The sequence below is a fragment of the Anomaloglossus baeobatrachus genome, chromosome 3 (genome assembly GCF_048569485.1).
Source record: "Anomaloglossus baeobatrachus isolate aAnoBae1 chromosome 3, aAnoBae1.hap1, whole genome shotgun sequence".
NCBI lineage: Eukaryota > Metazoa > Chordata > Amphibia > Anura > Aromobatidae > Anomaloglossus > Anomaloglossus baeobatrachus.
In genome coordinates this window covers 386,307,611-386,326,002 of record NC_134355.1, presented here as the reverse complement: position 1 = coordinate 386,326,002, position 18,392 = coordinate 386,307,611, and the positions used below count along the sequence as shown (strand labels likewise).

Genomic DNA, 18,392 nt, shown 5'->3' with positions numbered 1-18,392 from the left:
CGGCCAGCCGCCATCGCGTCCCCCCTTAGCTCTTTCCGGCCCCTCCTCTCTCGGGGCGGGGTCTTGGCCTTCGCGCCTCTACTGCTCGAGAAGACGCTCGAGCGGGAACTTTTCGCGCCAAAGATGGCGGCTTCTGCAATTTTTCTGCCGGATACCTCCGGCGGTAACAAGGCGCACCTCTACCAAACGGCAGAGCGGTAAGATCCTGTTCGTGACGCCAAGTTGTCGCGGGCGGGGAGGAGGGTGTCAGCACACTACGCTCGCCCCCTTCTACTCGGGTCCGGCGGCCGCTGCTCAGTGGTGGCTCGAGCCGTAGGCCGGATCCCGGGGGTTTCTCGAGCGGCACTCCTCGCCCGTGAGTGAAAAGGGTTTGTTGGGTGCGGGGATTGTTATAGTTCGTGACGCCACCCACGGTTGTGGTGATTTCACCACCGCTGCTCAATGCGGGGGTCCCGGGGATGGTGATGCGGAGCAGCCAGGTGTTGTGTTGCCCCTCCGTGGGCAGGGGTTGGTGATCCCGGGGCCCGGTGATGGTTTGTGAGGTGCGGGGCCTGGTGGGCGCAGGGACGCGGGGGCAGCGCTGTGCCTTGCGGCACTATGGTACTCACTCAGCCTGAGACACGGACACAGTTTGTACGGTAAACCAAACGGCTGGTAGGACGGTCCCACAGACGGCTGCACCTGCACTCCCGGTAGGTGACGGTGATGTCCCTCTTCCCTGCACCTATGGTTGACTTGTGGTAGCGGTGGATTCCCTCCGGTTACCCGCTCCCCGACTACAATCTGGGCCGGAGGAGCTCTACACTTTGCCCGCAGGCGCTGGCCCTGAGAAACTGGTGCCTTGGCGGTGGCGGTGTCTCTCTGCTTCAGGTTGAGCTGTTGCCTTCACTCGGGACTTGGTTGCTGGGGGATCTACGTTCCCTTCACTGACGGATTCGGCAAATTTGGCGACTCCTAGCCTTGCCGGGGTCCGAGAGGCCCCTGCCCTGGTGCTGACTGTCCTTCGGAACACTGCTCCAGACCACCGGGCACACAGCCAATGGGGTCCTTCCAGGAACTTCCAAACGGTCCCCCTCCAGACAGTCACCGCCGTCGCTGACCTTGCTGTTCTGGCCCTACACAAAGCTGGACCCTTCAGGCTTTCCTTTCTTCTTGTCACCTCACTTGCTTTCCTCCTTTACCACTCTTCCACTTTCACTTAGTTGTTTACTCCTTTCTAGCCCTCAGCTAGACTTCACTCCTGCCCTGCCTGGGCTACTCTCTCTGTTTACTCAAGCTCGTCCCTGAGCTGACTGCCTGGTTTCCCCCGCCTCCAGAGCTGTGTTCTCCTTGGTGGGCGGAGTCAACCGCCTGGCCCACCCCCTGGTGTGAATCATCAGCCTCTGGAGGAAGGCAACAAGGATTTGTAGTTTAGCTGTGATGTGCCTACCTGGAGTGTGGGGTGTGGTGGTGTTGTGACCTGTGACCCCTGGCTTGCCCAGGGCGTCACAAAGGCACTGGATTTCAGCTGGCAATTGCCATAAGAAGAAGTGGTGTAGTCTGTGTGAGGGAGAGCATGTAGCGGAGGTGGTCAGGAGTTGAATATTAGATTTTTTTTAACCCTTTTCCTGACCTCTTAGGTCAGGGGTGGGGAACCTTTTTACTGCCGGGGGCCATTTGAAATTTTCTACCAACCTTCGGGGGCCGCACCAAATGATCAACTTGAAAATGACCAGGCTATATTTTGTCAAACAATTAATTAACTCACCCCTAATGTGGTGGCTGGAGCGGCTGTGATGTTCGGTGATATTGATCATTTTGTTTCTCACAACTGCTTTTCCAGGTTTGTCTTGGTCTGGAGAGGCTGGGGGCATATACATCACAGGAGAAGCTGGGACATATACATCACAGGAGAGGCTGGGGCATATACATCACAGGAGAGGCTAGGGCATATACATCCCAGAAGAGGCTGCGTCATATACATCCCAGAAGAGGCTGGGGCATATACATCCCAGAAGAGGCTGCGTCATATACATCCCAGAAGAGGCTGGGGCATATACATCACAGGAAAGGCTGGGTCGTATACATCACAGGAGGAGCGTATACATCAAAGGAGGGACTGGGGCATATATATCACATGAGGGGTGTATACATCACAGGAGATGCTGAGCATGGACAGCACTGGTGGCGGGCACAGACAGCACTAGGCGGCACAACGGACAGCACTAGGCGGCACAATGGACAGCACTAAGGCGGCACAATGGACAGCACTAAGGCGGCACAATGGACAGCACTAAGGCGGCAGCACAGAGAGCACTAGGTGGCAGCACAGAGATCACCAGTTAGCAGCACAGAGATCACCAGTTGGAAGCACAGAGAGCGCTAGTTGTCAGCACAGAGCGCTAGTTGTCAGCACAGAGCGCTAGTTGGCAGCACAGAGCGCTAGTTGGCAGCACAGAGCGCTAGTTGGCAGCACAGAGAGCAGTAGGTGGCAGCTCAGAGAGCACTAGGTGGCAGCACAAAGAGCACTAGGTGGCAGCACAGAGAGCACTAGGTGGCAGCACAGAGAGCACTAGGTGGCGGTACAGAGAGCACTAGGTGGCAGCACAGAGAACACTAGGTGGCAGCACAGAGAGCACTAGGTGGCAGCACAAAGAGCTCTAGGTGGCAGCACAGAGAGCACTATGTGGCAGCACAGAGAGCACTAGGTGGCAGCACAGAGAGCACTAGGTGGCAGCACAAAGAGCACTAGGTGGCAGCACAAACAGCACTAGGTGGCAGTACTAACAGGACTAATAGCACTAGGAGGCAGCAAGAAGAACATTAGGTGACAGCACCAGGAGGCAGCAGGGAGAGCACTATGTGGCAGCACTGACAGCACTAGGAGGCTGCACAGATTAAACAGCACTGAGGGGTTATACACAGTACTAGGGGTTACACAGCACTTGGGGCTACACACAGTACTAGGGGGTACACAGCACTGAAGGGGTACACAGCACTTGGGGCTACACACAGTACTAGGGGGTACACAGCACTGGATGGGGGGGCAGTGATGGGTTCCATACTTACCGTACTAGGGGAGAAGGAGTCACACAGCACAGGTACGGGAGGCATGTACAGCACGGAGGCTGGTAAATCTGCTGCACCTCTTCTGTGACTGGAGCACAGCGCGCTGCTTACTCCACCCACAAGGTAAACCCTGAGCACGTGAGCACAGTCCCGGGTTCAGTCTAGAATATATGGGCTGTAGTCAGGTCCTGAAAAGAGCCTGTACATTCTAGTACGGACTGCAATCAGAATCTGGAAAAAGCCCGTACATTCTAGCATCTACCCAGAACGCACTGGGATTTTAAAGGGCCGGCGGCCGGCAAAAGCACGAGTGCCGCTCGAGCACTGGGGTTGCCTGGAATGTGCCCAGGGGCCGCAGAAAATGTCATCCGGCCCGCGGGCCGCAGGTTCCCCTGTCTTAGGTCATCATATTGCTTAATTCGTGTGGAGCAAATTCCAACAAATCCATATTCTGAAGAAAACATATTTTTGAAAAATTCAAATAGAAAATAATTATTTTCAAATAAATTAGCCCAACTCTAGTGGCAAGCTTACCATATTTGTAGACCATGTCGCTGTCATAGGGCCATGAATGAAAGAAGGCAAAGTATTAAACTGCATTCCTTCTACTGACCTTTTTGCCCTAACTGTGCGCCGCATTACTTTGTGACAATTTTAAGACTTCCAGATATTACATCCCAGCATTGCATTGCTTAACAAGCAGTAGTATGGTACATAGGTCATGTCAGTACAATCCATAAAATACATTTTATATACTGTATAACCTGAGATGTCTATATTAATTTCATCCTTGGACTCCATACTCCTGATCATTACATTACTGTGTGCAATACTGATATGCAGCTCAATGCAGAGTTTTTGTTTTTTTAGATAACTTTAAGAAACAAGGTATGACATTGATGTAGTACATTGCACAAGCAGCATCATACCTTGATGTTTTGGAGGACAATCTGCCTTTCTTATAGTGTAACTGTCATTTAATTTTTATTTCAAAAATCAATAGTACATATGAAAATAAGCAACTTTGTAATATATCTCATCAGGCAAATTTACTTTTCTCTGCCATAAATGATCAGTCAATATCAAAATTCTCAGTAAAATTTGAATTCAGTGAAGACTTCCTCACTACTGAGAGGAGATGGCAGTTGTTACTGATGAGGATCTATGATGATGGGAGGAGCAATGTCTAGGAAGAGACAATGGTTATCTACTCTTGATTTAACAAACGATAGAACTCATTCATCTGACCTAATTAAGAACAATTCACCTTCTTTCAAAAGGCAAAAATGCTGACTCGACACAGTAACCTCTTAAGGTCCAGTCACACTAAGCAACTTACCAGCGATCCCAACAACGATAGGGATCGCTGGTAAGTTGCTAGGAGGTTGCTGGTGAGCTGTCACACTGCGACGCTCCAGCGATCCCACCAGCAACCTGACCTGGCAGGGATCGCTGGAGCGTGGCTACACGAGTTGCTGGTGAGCTCACCAGCAACCAGTGACCAGCCCCCAGTCTCCTAGTTACAGCACACATCAGGTTAATTAACCCGATGTGTGCTGCAGCTAAATGTGCACAGAGCAGGGAGCAGCGCACAATGCTTAGCGCTGGCTCCTTGCTCTCCTAGTTACAGCACACATCGGGTTAATTGCCTGATGTGTGCTGCAGCTAAATGTGCACAGAGCAGGGAGCAGCGCACACTGCTTAGTGCTGGCTCCTTGCTCTCCTAGTTACAGCACACATCGGGTTAATTACCTGATGTGTGCTGCAGCTACATGTGCACAGAGCAGGAGCCGGCACTGACAGTGAGAGCGGAGGAGGCTGGTATCAAAGGTAAATATCGGGTAACCAAGGACAGGGCTTCTTGGTTACCCGATGTTTACATTAGTTACCAGCCTCAGCAGAAGCTGGCTCCCTGCTCACTGCACATTAGTTGTTGCTGTCTCGCTGTCACACACAGCGATCTGTGCTTCACAGCAGGACAGCAACAACTAAAAAATGGCCCAGGACATTCAGCAACAACCAACGACCTCACAGCAGGGGCCAGGTTGTTGCTGGATGTCACACACAGCAACATCGCTAGCAACGTCACAAAAGTTGTTCGTTACCAGCGATGTTGCTAGCGATGTTGCTTAGTGTGACGGGGCCTTTACAAACCTATCAGAAAACAGAAGATAGGTGTAAAAGAGCTCTGATGATAACCATATTTTGCATAGAGATAGACATTTTAGAAGAAAACGAAATGAAAATGCACGTGTGTTTAACCCCTTCAGCCCGAAGCCTGTTTTCACCTTCCTGATCAGGCTAAAGTTTACAATTTTCACTAGCGTCACTTCATGTGGAATAACTCTGGGAAAAGTCAAGATATCTCAGTGATTCCGAGATTGATATTTCGTGACACATTGTACTTCATGTTAATTGTAATTTTTTTTCAATATGATTTGTGTTTATTTATGAAATTATTGAAGATTTTACTAATTATTTTAAAATTTCTCAAAATTATTATTAAATGACATTTACCACATTGCAACTTTATAGAGAAAGGGTGTATACTAGTAGACTCCTTTAGAGGGTAGTTTACACGATTGAGCAATTGAAAACTAATTCCAAAAGTTAAAAATTAACTTTAAGTGAAACATTAATTTTAATGTATTTTTGAAAATTAGCTATACAGTAGATGCGTACTACTGCATGATAATATGTATTGTTTTCTGAAGACATAATGTAGATCACATGTTTTAAGGAACTATACATTTTCATGAGATTAGCATGTTTGAGAAAAAAAGTGTGTCGGTGGTCAGCTAGTGCCAAGGCTTGGTTACAGCCATTACTCACTGTATACTGACTGAGCAGTGACTGAAATTGATCCTAGTTTTCATGATCTTTACAAGGGGGCATTGATCACAAGTTAATTGTGCTGAGCAATCAAAACACATGTTCTGAAGGAATCTTGTGTGCCACACCCTATTGGCAAACACCAAAAAATTAGCACTAAATAAAATTGTCCATATCTCTGAAACCGTATGTCAGATCCACAAAAAAAATCTGACATACTCAGGTAAGCAGTAGACTTAAAAGGAACCTGTTCTGTTCCAATATGCTATTAACCTGGCATTAATATATAGGTTATTGGTTTCCTCAAACCTTGCTTCCACAATACTGGAAGCCCAGCTACTGGGAGAAAATTAACTTTATTCCTCTTGGCATGCTTCGGCTTTCAGACTCAGAGTTATGCCTGGAGCAGCTTCAGTCAATGCTCAGTCCATAGTGAGTGGTGGCTGTAACTACATACCAGTATTGACTAACAGCTGGCTCTGTACTCATGTACTACTGAGCTAGCCGGGGGCAAGGTTACATCCTACACTTAGGGGTACTTCACACACAGCGAGATCGCTACTGAGATCGCTGCTGAGTCACGTTTTTTGTGACCTCATTAGCGATCTCGCTGTGTGTGACACTGAGCAGCGATCTGGCCCCTGCTGTGAAATCGCTGCTCGTTACACACAGCCCTGGTTCGTTTTTTTATTGTTGCTCTCCCGCTGATAAACACACATCGCTGTGTGTGACAGCGAGAGAGCAACAATCCTGAATGTGCAGGGAGCAGGAGCCGGCATCTGACAGCCTGCGGTAAGCTGTAACCAAGGTAAACATCGGGTAACCAAGGTGGTTACCCGATATTTACCTTCGTTACCAGCCTCCGCAGCTCTCACGCTGCCAGTGCCGGCTCCTGCTCCCTGCACACGCTAAGTTAAGCGGTGTGAGCTGGTAACTAAGGTAAACATCGGGTAACCATACCCGATGTTTACCTTAGTTACCAGTGACCGCAGCTTCCAGACGCCGGCTCCGTGCAAGCACAGCGTCGCTTGCACGTCGCTGCTGGCTGGGGGCTGGTCACTGGTCGCTGGTGAGATCTGCCTGTTTGACAGCTCACCAGCGACCATGTAGCGATGCAGCAGCGATCCTGACCAGGTCAGATCGCTGGTCGGATCGCTGCTGCATCGCTAAAGTGTGAAGGTACCCTTACTGTGTACTGACCGATGACTGAAGCCACGCTTGCCGCACTTCTATGACTGAGAGCTAGAGGCTGTCAGGAAGAATACATTTATTTTCATCCCAACAGCTGGGCTTTCAGTGAGACGGTGGGGCTGCTTTAGAACACTATTAACCTGCCCCTATCTGCATATTAATAAGCCAGGTATCAAAATTAAGGGGTACTGCACTCCGTTTTTAAAAATTACTTATTTAAGTAAGTAAAAAAAAAAAGCCGCATGGGATCCTACGCATTTTGTTACACAGTCAAGATAACACACACAGCTGGGGGCTGCAGCCTGTAGCCATCTGCTTTATCAGTGCTGGGTATCAATATATTATTATTATTATTTATCATTATAGCGCCATCAATTCCATGGCGCTTTACATGTGAAAGGGGTATACATAATAGGGACAAGTACAATAATCATAAACAATACAAGGCACAGACTGGTACAGGAGGAGAGAGGTCCCTGCCCGCGAGGGCTCACAGTCTACAAGGGATAGATGAGGATACAGTAGGTTAGGGTAGAGCTGATTGTGCGGCGCTGTATCAGATCCAATTATTTTATTATTTTTACACTCCACAACCAATCACAAACGCCGACACGCCAGCAGTCTGACTGCAACCAATGAAAGACGCTATCACAGAGGGTGGGTGGGGGAAGCAGTGAATATTCATGAGAGCTAATGAGTGGACCCGGAAGTAGTATGACAGCTTCACGGGAGACTCGGTAAATATAATTCTCCTGCTTTACAGCCCCTCAGCACTTACTAACATCATTTTACAGCACACATGTTCGGGTCCCTATAGATGTATATGGCATTAGATGTCTGGGCTCATGTTTGGGTTTCAGTTCAGTCTTGAACCAGATTTTTTTTTAACCAAAAGAGGAAAGATCCAGCACGGTCCTCCGAGGTATATTAACAAATTCTTTCTTTATTTGTATATTTAAAATCAGGAGACATACAGCTTTAGCATATCCAGCGTCTCAAAACAACGCGTCTCGACAGCTTGTCTTACTCATGTTCGGAGTTCAAACGAAACCACCCTCCTAATAAGGAGGTACTAACCCAATGTTAATTAACCCACCCAGGGGCGTAATTACCGCGGTCGCAGTGGTCGCCCGGCCCGGGAGGTTAGGGTCAGCAGCCAGCTCCTGTCAGTGAGAGAGGAGCTGAGCTGATCTGTCACAGACAACGCGGCCGCTATATGACCCGGTGCCGCCGACGACACCTGGCCCCCCCTGGCTGGTGTCAGCGGCGGCACCGGGCCCCCTGCCTGGTGTCAGCGGCTGCGACGGCTCCCCTGTCACCGTGCACAGTAATGATGAAGGATAGCGCGGCAGGTGCCGCGCTATGCATCACCATTCTTCCCCTGTGCCTGCACGGTGATGTCACTCCCGTCCGACTGCTGTGCTGAGTGCACAGAGCGCAGGATGGGAGGACGTGACTGGAGCACAGCGAGGAGAGGGGAGGATGAGCAGCGGTGGAAGAGAAAAGCGGTGAGGACAGAGCAGCGGCGGGGGAACGAGGACAGAGGTGAGGACAGCAGCGGTGGAATGAGGTGACATGAAGACAGAGCAGCGGTGGAAGAAAGAGAGAGGGTGAGTACTTGTTGTTTTTTTTTTAATATAAATTATTGAGTACACGGTGGCCAGAGGCTTGGGAAGGCAGTTCTACATGCAGTTCTGGGGAGGTTGCATTATTATACATGGAGGCCTGGAGAGGCTGCATTATACATGGACGTCTGGGGAGGCTGCATTATTATACATGGAGGCCTGGAGAGGCTGCATTATACATGGAGGCCTGTAGAGGCTGCATTATACATGGAGGCCTGGAGAGGCTGCATTATACCTGGAGGCCTGAGGAGGCTGCATTATACATGGAGGCCTGGGGCGGCTGGCTGCTATATTATACATGGAGGCCTGGAGAGGATGACTGCTATATTATAAATTGAGGCCTGGAGAGGCTGCATTATACATGGAGGCCTGGGGAGGCTGCATTATACATGGAGGCCTGGAGAGGCTGGCTGCTATGTTACACATGGAGACCTGGAGAGGCTGGCTGCTATATTATACATGGAGGCCTGGAGAGGCTGGCTGCTATAATATACATAGAGTCCTGGAGAGGCTGCATTGTACATGGAGGCCTGGGGAGGCTAGCTGCTATATTATACATGGAGGCCTGGAGAGGCTGGCTGCTACATTAATAATACATGGGGGCCTGGAGAGGCTGGCTGCTATATTAGACATGGAGGCCTGGGGAGGCTGGCTGCTACATTACTAATACATGGGGGCCTGGAGAGGCTGGCTGCTATATTATACATGGAGACCTGGGGAGGCTAGCTGTATTACTATACATGGAGGCCTGGGGAAGCTGGATGCATTATTATACATGGAGGTCTGGGGAGGCTGGCTGCATTATTATAGATGCAGGTCTGGGGAGGCTGGCTGCATTATACATGGAGGTCTGGGGAGGCTGGTTGCATTATTATGCATGGAGGTCTGGGGAGGCTGGCTGCATTATTATACATGGAGGTCTGGGGAGGCTGGCTGCATTATTATAGATGGAGGCCTGGGGAGGCTGGCTACATTATTATACATGGAGGTCTGGGAAGGCTGGCTGCATTATTATACATGGATGTCTGGGGAGGCTGGCTGGATTATTATACATGGAGAGCTGGCTGCATTATTATACATGGAGGCCTGGGGAGGCTGGCTGCATTATTATACATGGAGGCCTGGGGATGCTAGCTGCATTATTATACATGGAGGCCTCAGGCTGGCTGCTATTTTATACATGGACGCCTGGGGAGGCTGGCTGTATTATTATACATGGAGGACTGGGGAGGCTGGCTGCATTATTATAGATGGAGGTCTGGAGAGTCTGGCTGCTATATTATACATGGAGGCCTGGAGAGGCTGGCTGCATTATTATACATGGAGGACTGGGGAGGCTGGCTGCATTATTATATATGGAGGTCTGGGGGGGCTGCATAATACAAAATGAATGACATCTTATTCATGGAATATAGGGGTGCATTATTCACGGAGGAGTATGGGGCTGCATAATACAATATAAAGTTTTATGTACTTGCGTTATAATACATATAGGACTATGGGGGCTACATTATAATATATGGAGGACTATGGAACCTACCTTATACATGGTCTATGGGGGTGCATTATAAAACATTGGGGACTATGTGGCGCAGTATAATATATGGGGTGAATTCTAATATATGGAGAACTATGAGAAATTCATTATAATAATTGAAGGGCTACTTTATACATGGAGGATTATGGGGGTGCATTATAATATATGGAGGACTATGTGGTGCAGTATTATATATTGAGTACTATGGGGTGAATTATAATGCATGGGGAACTATGGGAAATGCATTATAATACATGGAGGACTATGGAAGTGTATTCTAATATATGAAGGGTTATGTGGGACCCTTTATACTATTTGGAAGGCTATGTGGGGGCCATTATTGTATTTGGAGAACTATATACAAGGGGGGACAAAGATATAATCAGGGGATGGAAACGTTTTGTGCTGAGGGAAAAAGGCTCTTTCCCTCAGCACCCAGCTTTCCCATACTCTGCTATACATCTTATCTCAGCACCCAGCTTTCCCATGCTCTGATATGGGAGAGCTGGGTGCTGAGGGAAAGATGTATAGCAGAGCATGGGGAAGCTGGGTGCCGAGGACAAGATGGACATCAGAACATAGGAAAGCTGGATGCTGCTAGAGGGATTTCAGATCATGGGAAATCTGGGGGCTGTGGGTAAGAGCCAAGTGTCAGCGTCATTATCCTGTACCCCGAGTGTCAGTGTCATTATCCCGTACCCCAAGTGTCAGTGTATGTGGAGGGGGCCCAGATATGAACTTTGCACCGGGGCCCATCAAACTCTAGTTACGCCACTGAACCCACCTGTGTATACCAACAGGGCTGTGTTAGGATAAAAAAAACATATGGACAAAATATATAGCGTCAGTAGAAAAGTATGCTATTACTACTCAATAACAACCACTGTCATTACACATTAGTCTATTAGTATAAAAAATATCCCAAAAATATATCCAGAAAATTAGTATATATTAATATAATACACATCAGTATAATTAATTGTCATCATTAAGCAGTACTAGCATATACAATATCATATAATAACCTCCTAGTAAATACAAAGTACGCACACATTAAATAAATCCACCAAACTCATTAGTAATGTAGGATCAAATCCTGTCTATTATTTAGCTCACAGGGTTGTCGTGTTTCAAAGGTGAAGATCCAGACGTTTTCCCTGTTAGGCCCTGTGCGCACGCTGCAGATTTACCCGCGGAATTGCCGCAGAATTCGCTGAAGGAATGCTGCAGAAAATGTTTATAACATTTCTCCAGTCATTCTGTAGCAAAATCTTTGGGGATTAAAAAAAGCTGTGCGCACACTGCGTTTTTTTGTCCCTGCGGATCTTGCTGCAGAATTTCCGCTACGGAATATCCGCAGGTACCTGCGTTTTTTGCTACAGATAATGGTAAAACCCCCCAGGGACCAACCTGCGGAAAAAAACTCGGCAAATCCGCATCAAAACCGCACCAAACTGCGGCAAATCCGCATGCAGATTTTTGTGCGTTTTTTTTACCGCAGGTGCAGGAATCTTTCAAAGGGTCCGGAATTTTCTTAAGAAAATTCCAATTTTTAGTGTCCACACAGAGCCTTAGGCTGTGTGTGCACTTTGCGTTTTTACCTGCGTTTCAGCAGCGTTTTGAACTGCAGCGTTTTCATGCCAAAATGCTTGCGTTTTGCTCTTCAAGCAAAGTCAATGGGAATAGGGGATTTCTTGTCCGTACTTTGCTTTTCTAAACGCTGCGTTTAATTTGCATAATTTTGGGCAAAAACTCAGTGTTCAAAGAAGCAGCATGTCAATTGTTTTTGCCATTTGGGCTGCGTTTTGCCAACATTGAAGTCAATGAGAAGTTGCAAAAAGCAAGAAACATCAAAATTCCAGCGTTTTCCATGCTTTTTTGCTGCAGAAAGAATGCGTTTTGGACTACATAAACGCATGCATTTTTTTCATCAAAATAATGGAATGATATGTCCCTTTATACACACACATAGTCCGACAATTAAATTAATGAAAAATATTAATTTATTTCTATTTTAGCCATACATAGTATAAAACCGCTATAATTATATTAAATATTACTATTTTCGTTATGATTTTAAACATTATATTTATTTCCATTTCAAAAGATCCACTAAGGTGATGGCTCTACGAGCCACAAACTGGATTTTATTATCCAAAGTAATTTTCAATTTGGAATCTTCATTTAATATCAGTAGATATTTTTTGATTATGTTAGTAATTGAATAAAATTGTGGACTATAACAGGTAGAAAATGTAAGGTTAGTAGTCTCTAATTTTTTGTTTTTATCTGTTTTGGATTTTTATTTTTCTCTGAGATTCGGATATAATAGTTCTTCCCTATTTAAATTTTTAACAATCATGTTGGCCCTATTTAAAGTCCATATAGGATACCCCCTATGAGATAATCTATTACATGTATTAGATTTCTCTTGTAGATATTGTAAGGGATCTTGATCTTGTAACAATTTCTCTTTGTTTGTATTAATTCACCAACTGGTATATTTTTTATGGTGTTGTTAGTGTGACATGAATCTGCTGTAAGGGTAGAATTGTATGCTGTGGGTTTTCTGTATGGTGTAATTGATACTTTATCATTGCAAGCTACTAAAGTTATATCAAAAAAACTAATTGAAGATGAAGTTGTATATGATGTAAATTTTAAATTATATTCACCTACCCAGATGATCAGAATATTGTCTAGGTATCTAATATACCAGTAAATATTGTTGATAAATGGATTGTCATCATGGCATAAAAATTCCTCCTCCCATCTTGCCATAATAATATTTGCAAGTGAAGGGGAGAAGCGGGCCCCCTCACTAACTCCACTCCGCTGCAAATAATACCGTCCATCAATTTGAAAATAATTATGATGGAGTAGAAAATCCACAGCAGCTAGCAAAAAATCTTTTAGTGCTGTGTCATAATCACTTACGGTAACTTATCCAGCTGTTCAGAGAGACAACGCAAAGCAACGTTATGGGGGGGATCGGTGGAAACAGGGAAATTACATCACATGACAACCATCTATAATTAGTCAGCCACGTAAATTTATCAAAAGCTTTTACTACTTCTTTAGTATCCTAAACCTGGTATATTATACACTAGTGGTTGCAATAAATGATCTACCCATCCCCCAGAAACAATGGGTCTAAGGGGTGGGGGAAAGATTTTCTTGTGAACCTTGGGGAGTGAGTGATACAAAGGTATGACTGGGTATGTAACATATAATGAGTCTTTCATTTTTGTATCAATAGCTCCCATACAAACACTGTCCTCTTATAGTTTCAACAGTAGCCCATTATAGTGCTTTGTAGGATCACTAGTTAATTCTACATATGTATCTAAATCATCTACATCCTCCAAGTTCAATTTTTTTATACAAACCACTGTTAAGAAGAACTATTGCCCCCCCTTAGCAGCTTGTCCAGGCTCATGTTTGGGTTTCAGCTCAGTCTCACACCAGATTATTTTTTATGTCTGGCCAGACCCACCAAACCTGAACATCTGCGGGTTCGCGCGTCTCTATAAGAGACGTCATTTTATTTCGATCTTGGAAAACCCCTTTAAAGAAGCAGTCCAGTAAAGTTTTTTTTTTAAAATAACTTTGCGTATATGCATGTGAGTATATGTGTATATACTCACATGCCCCTGCTTTCTCTGGTATCCAGCACAATTCAGCTCATCGTCTCAGTGCTGTTACTGCTATTCAGATCACTATATGTGGGAACCGGAAGTCTCTTTTACAATGTAAAGGCCCCTTTACACACTGAGACTTTCTAGCGATCCCACCAGCGATCCCAACCTGGCCGGGATCGCTACAAAGTCTCTGGTGAGCTGTCAAACAGGCAGACCTGGCCAACGACGCAACAGCGATCCGGACCTGCAGAATGACCTAGCTAGTCATTGGGGACGTTGTAAAGCAGCTTTTTGAAAGGGAAGTCGCAGTAAAGTCCCCTTTACACACTGAGACTTTCTAGCGATCATGCTGCACAGCGGGAAACAAAGGACCTAAGAATGGTCCTGAACGATTTGTAGCGATCAGCAACTTCACAGCAGGGGCCAGGTCGCTGATGTGTTTCACACACTGCAATGTCGCTGGGGAGGTCGCTGTAACGCCACAAAACCGGTGACGTTACAGCGATGTCGTTTGCGATGGTGCAGTGTGTAAAGCCACCTTAAGAGCGGCATTGTCACTCAGAAGAAGAGCAGAATGGCCCTGAATCCCGGAGAAGGCGGCGGTAGCTGAGTATATTAATGCACTCACACTACACTACATTCACATATACACAGATTTAATGAAAAGAAACTTAATAGACGGGCTTATTTATCTAAAGCCTATGTTGTCTATAATAGCATCACCGGCTATTATACTTGAGTCTGACAATGTTCAGTAAAAAAGGGAGGGAATTCATTAATAAGTAACATTCAAGAAATGTATTACTTATAAAAGCGTGATCATTTACAAAGTGAAACAAGACTTATAATGTTCATTCTACTTTTTTTTTCAGGTTCAGATACAAAGGATTGACAATAAGAATTTAACTAAGGAAGAAAAGAGTAAAGTGTTTTCTGCTAATATAACGCAGTATTCATTAAGCGACAATTCAGGAAGCTTCTCTCATGTGAGTACAACAACAAATATTTCTTAAAAAACTTAATTGGGATGAAAGTATAAAAACTAAGTGGGTATCCCAATGGTATGACCACCATGATCCACGGTAGGGGGTTACAAATGCTCACTTGGAATCAAATGATGGAAAATGGCAAGTAGTGAGAATGAAAACATTTAACTCTTTATTCGTATGAAGTAAAGAATTTTGGGTTGTATCTCAAAAAAAGGGAGCAACAAACCCTGTGAAACTAATTAATACTAGTTATTATGGTACTATCAGAACCTTTCTCCCATAAAACTGTATCGAATGGTGAACTTTGCTTGTAAGCAAACATTTTTAGACCTGATATGAAGTTCAGGATTATAAAATATTTCCTTCTAATTGGAAACTTTTGAATAAAATATTCACACCATTTAAGTATATTGATGCATCTTTTTTTATTTGCAATTTATCTGCCATTTTTTATTTATTTTGAGGCATAAAAAGACACCACCTAAATCGATTTTACTCCAACTATATGTAATGGTTCCTTTGGACATACAATCAAAATCAATATTGTACATAGCCCTCTTTATCTATGAGGTCACATTTATTATTATAAGTATTGCAAGTGAATCTATGGGAAAAAAAGACATGAAACAAAGCATCTAAATGCTGCAGGTTATGAAATCCTTTGATATCCTGTGCTTAGCTGCAGTTAAAGCCTATGATGTTTTTGATGACAGCATCTCCGATTTTCTATACTACATCATGATCATATGCAGTGAGAGATTTCAGTAATGCCGCCTTAAAAGGAACCTGTCAGGTGCAATATGCACCCAGAACAACAAGCTAATCCTTGTCTAGCAGTCCTTGCCTATAGTAGCATAGATAAGGAGATCTTTAGAAAAAGTGTTTCTAAAGATCTCATATAATATGCTAATGAGGCCAGTGATTAGTCACAAGAGTGTTACTTCCCTTGACTAGTTGGCCCCCTTAGCATGCGTGCTAACATACTAATGAATGCATAGCGTCAGAGGATGGTCGCGCTCACCTCTCTGCTGCCATCGCATCTGAGTTCTCGATTTTGGCTGAATGCTCAAATTCCCGGACTTCTGGTTATCCGCATTATGAAGCCGGGTGAATGACTCCTGACTTCCTGACTTCAAACCCATGTAGTTCGCATGAACAAAACGCCAGGATCATGCTCAATGAGCCAAAATCAAGGATTAGTGTACAATGGCAGCAGAGAGGTAAGCGCGACCAATCCTCTGATGCTGTGCATTTGTTAGCACATTAGTACACCCACAGGGGCGTGCTTACATGCTAAGGGGCCGACTGGCCAAGGGAAGTAATGATTAATCCCTCATTACTTTAGCATATCATAAAAGATCTTAAATACTTTTTCTAAAGATTTCTTTATTTATGCTAGTGTATACAGCGACAGTTAGTCAGGAAATAGCAATATGCCTCCAGAACTGCTCGTGCTTCTGGGTGCATATTGCACCTGACAGGTTACATAGAATAAAAACATGTGACGCCCTGGACTAGCCAGGTAGTCACAGATAGCGTCCCGCACAACACCTGTCCCCCAATAAGGTAACATCAGCCAACCCTTTAAAACCTAGTCACCTCCCTCAGTGCGTGATGGACACACCAGGGGGCGGGGCCAGGCGGTTGGCGATGCCCACCTAAGAGTCCAGAGAGCCTGAGGCAGGAGAAAACACAGTCAGTAGTAGTAGTAGTAGTAGTAGTAGTAGCAGTGAGTAGTCAGTTGTCAGCAGATGAAGTGAGAGAGAGTAGAGTGCGGAGTAAAGTGCAGCAGGCCAGTGGTGACAAGTCTGCAGCGGAAACTGACAGATGCCAGGGTCGTGGCCCTGGTACTTCCTCTAGGAGGCAGATGGTGGTCTAGCCTGCAGGAGCCGGGAAGACGGCTCGGTGGAACCGTGGTGGACCGGGACAGGGTAGTGGCCCGCCGGTACCGACCCAGGGAACCGACTCGGAAACTGGAGCACAAGGGGGGTACTCAGACCCTGAACGAGGTCCAGAAGCCACTGGACCGAGTCAAATCTACTGATTGCGGTCTGGACTATAGGTCCTTTTCCACCCAAGTCCCAACTGAAGACAACAGCCCACTGAGGGGGATAGAAAGCCACTGCACAGGCAGAGAGATCCCACGGGCCAGCGTCTGCGGGCAAACGGGCTCCTCCGACATACACAAAGTCGGGGAGCGGACTCCCGTTGCTGAAGCACAGGCAGTCAACACATTCACAACACGGTGCAGGAGAAAGGCCAAGACTACCGAACCGGGTGGGGGATCAGATGCAGCCGGCTGCGGACACCGACCACCGACCACCATCAACCTTGGTTACCAGATACTTGTGTGTGTCAATAACTGTGAGTACAACAGTGCCATCCAGCAGCGCGCCACCCTGCACCGCCTGGCTACTCTCTCCAACGGGCCCCGGCCCATGGAGGGGTTAACATCTTGCTGCATAACCATCTCCCCCGGGGTGCCCCGTAACTGCAGCAGGGGTGTCTACACCTTCACCATGTCCCGTGGGTGGCGTCAAGAACTCAAACACGGCTCCAGCCGTACACCTACCTAACTACCTCCTAAGTAGCACTAGCACCCTTTCAGAGAGTGAAGTGACCTCGGGTCCAGAGGTGTTTGAGCCACCCACCAATGAGCCCGAATCTGAGTGGCTTGGCTGCAGCCGAGCACGGGGTGGTACACATCGACCCTCTTCTGGCATCACGAACAGGATTGAATCCATTCACTTACCTAGTGAAGTGCGCCTTGAAGTGAAGTCAGCGGTGATCCGTTGCGAAATTTGCAAAATCCCCCTTGCCACCATCTTTTGGCGCAAAGATTCCCGCCAGAGTCTTCTTCCCCTCAGAAAGGGTGCAAAAAACTGAAGCCCCGCCCCCTGGGAATGCGGCCGGGCAGCAAAGCGCGAGGTTGCAAAATGAAACTGACCGGCTGGAGAAGGGAAGGCCGCAAAAAGACCAAGGGGGAATGGATGGAAGATGTCGGCGTTCAGGGAGGCGAGCAGAGCGGTGCCCGTCACCGGAGTGGCGGGACCCAGAAGCGGCCGAGGCGGAGTGGCTTTTGACCCGGAGGACCGCAGCCCGAACGAGCTCCCCGCGGGAACCGCTGCCTGGTTGGAGTGGGAGCTGGGCTGAATCTGTGTCCGGGTAAGGGCGCAGACCCTGCAGCAAGTGCTCGACTGGAAGGTGGAGATCCGGAGGATGGTGGCCGTGGTGTGGGCCTGTGAATAGAGGGTCTCCGCCACAGTGCCACGCCACAACAAGGCCACGCAGACCCCCATGTCGTCCCTCATCAGCTGGGAGCTGGAACCTGCCAGTACTGTGACAAGTGAGCCCGGAATAGCGCAACTCATGGAGGAAGAGGTACCGTTTATGCTGCCCCCACCGCCGTTCCCAATGGAGGTCCATAGTCCAGGGATCTATTGAACCTGGAAGGGGAGCCCGATAACCCGTCCGAAGATGGCGCTGCGAGCAGGGTCTGGACTAGACCTGGTAACACCGGCCTTTTGTA

The 18,392-nt window shown here is 46.9% G+C and overlaps 1 protein-coding gene across 1 annotated transcript in view; it reads left to right on the top strand.

Annotated features, from left to right (window-relative positions):
- Positions 1 to 18,392, top strand: part of LOC142296517 (CD109 antigen-like) — a 265,735-nt gene that overhangs the window by 117,534 nt on the left and 129,809 nt on the right. Inside the window, exon 11 of the mRNA XM_075340205.1 lies at positions 14,747 to 14,860. Within this exon, the coding sequence (XP_075196320.1) occupies positions 14,747 to 14,860 (114 nt within the window). The remainder of the gene's footprint in view (positions 1 to 14,746; positions 14,861 to 18,392) is intronic.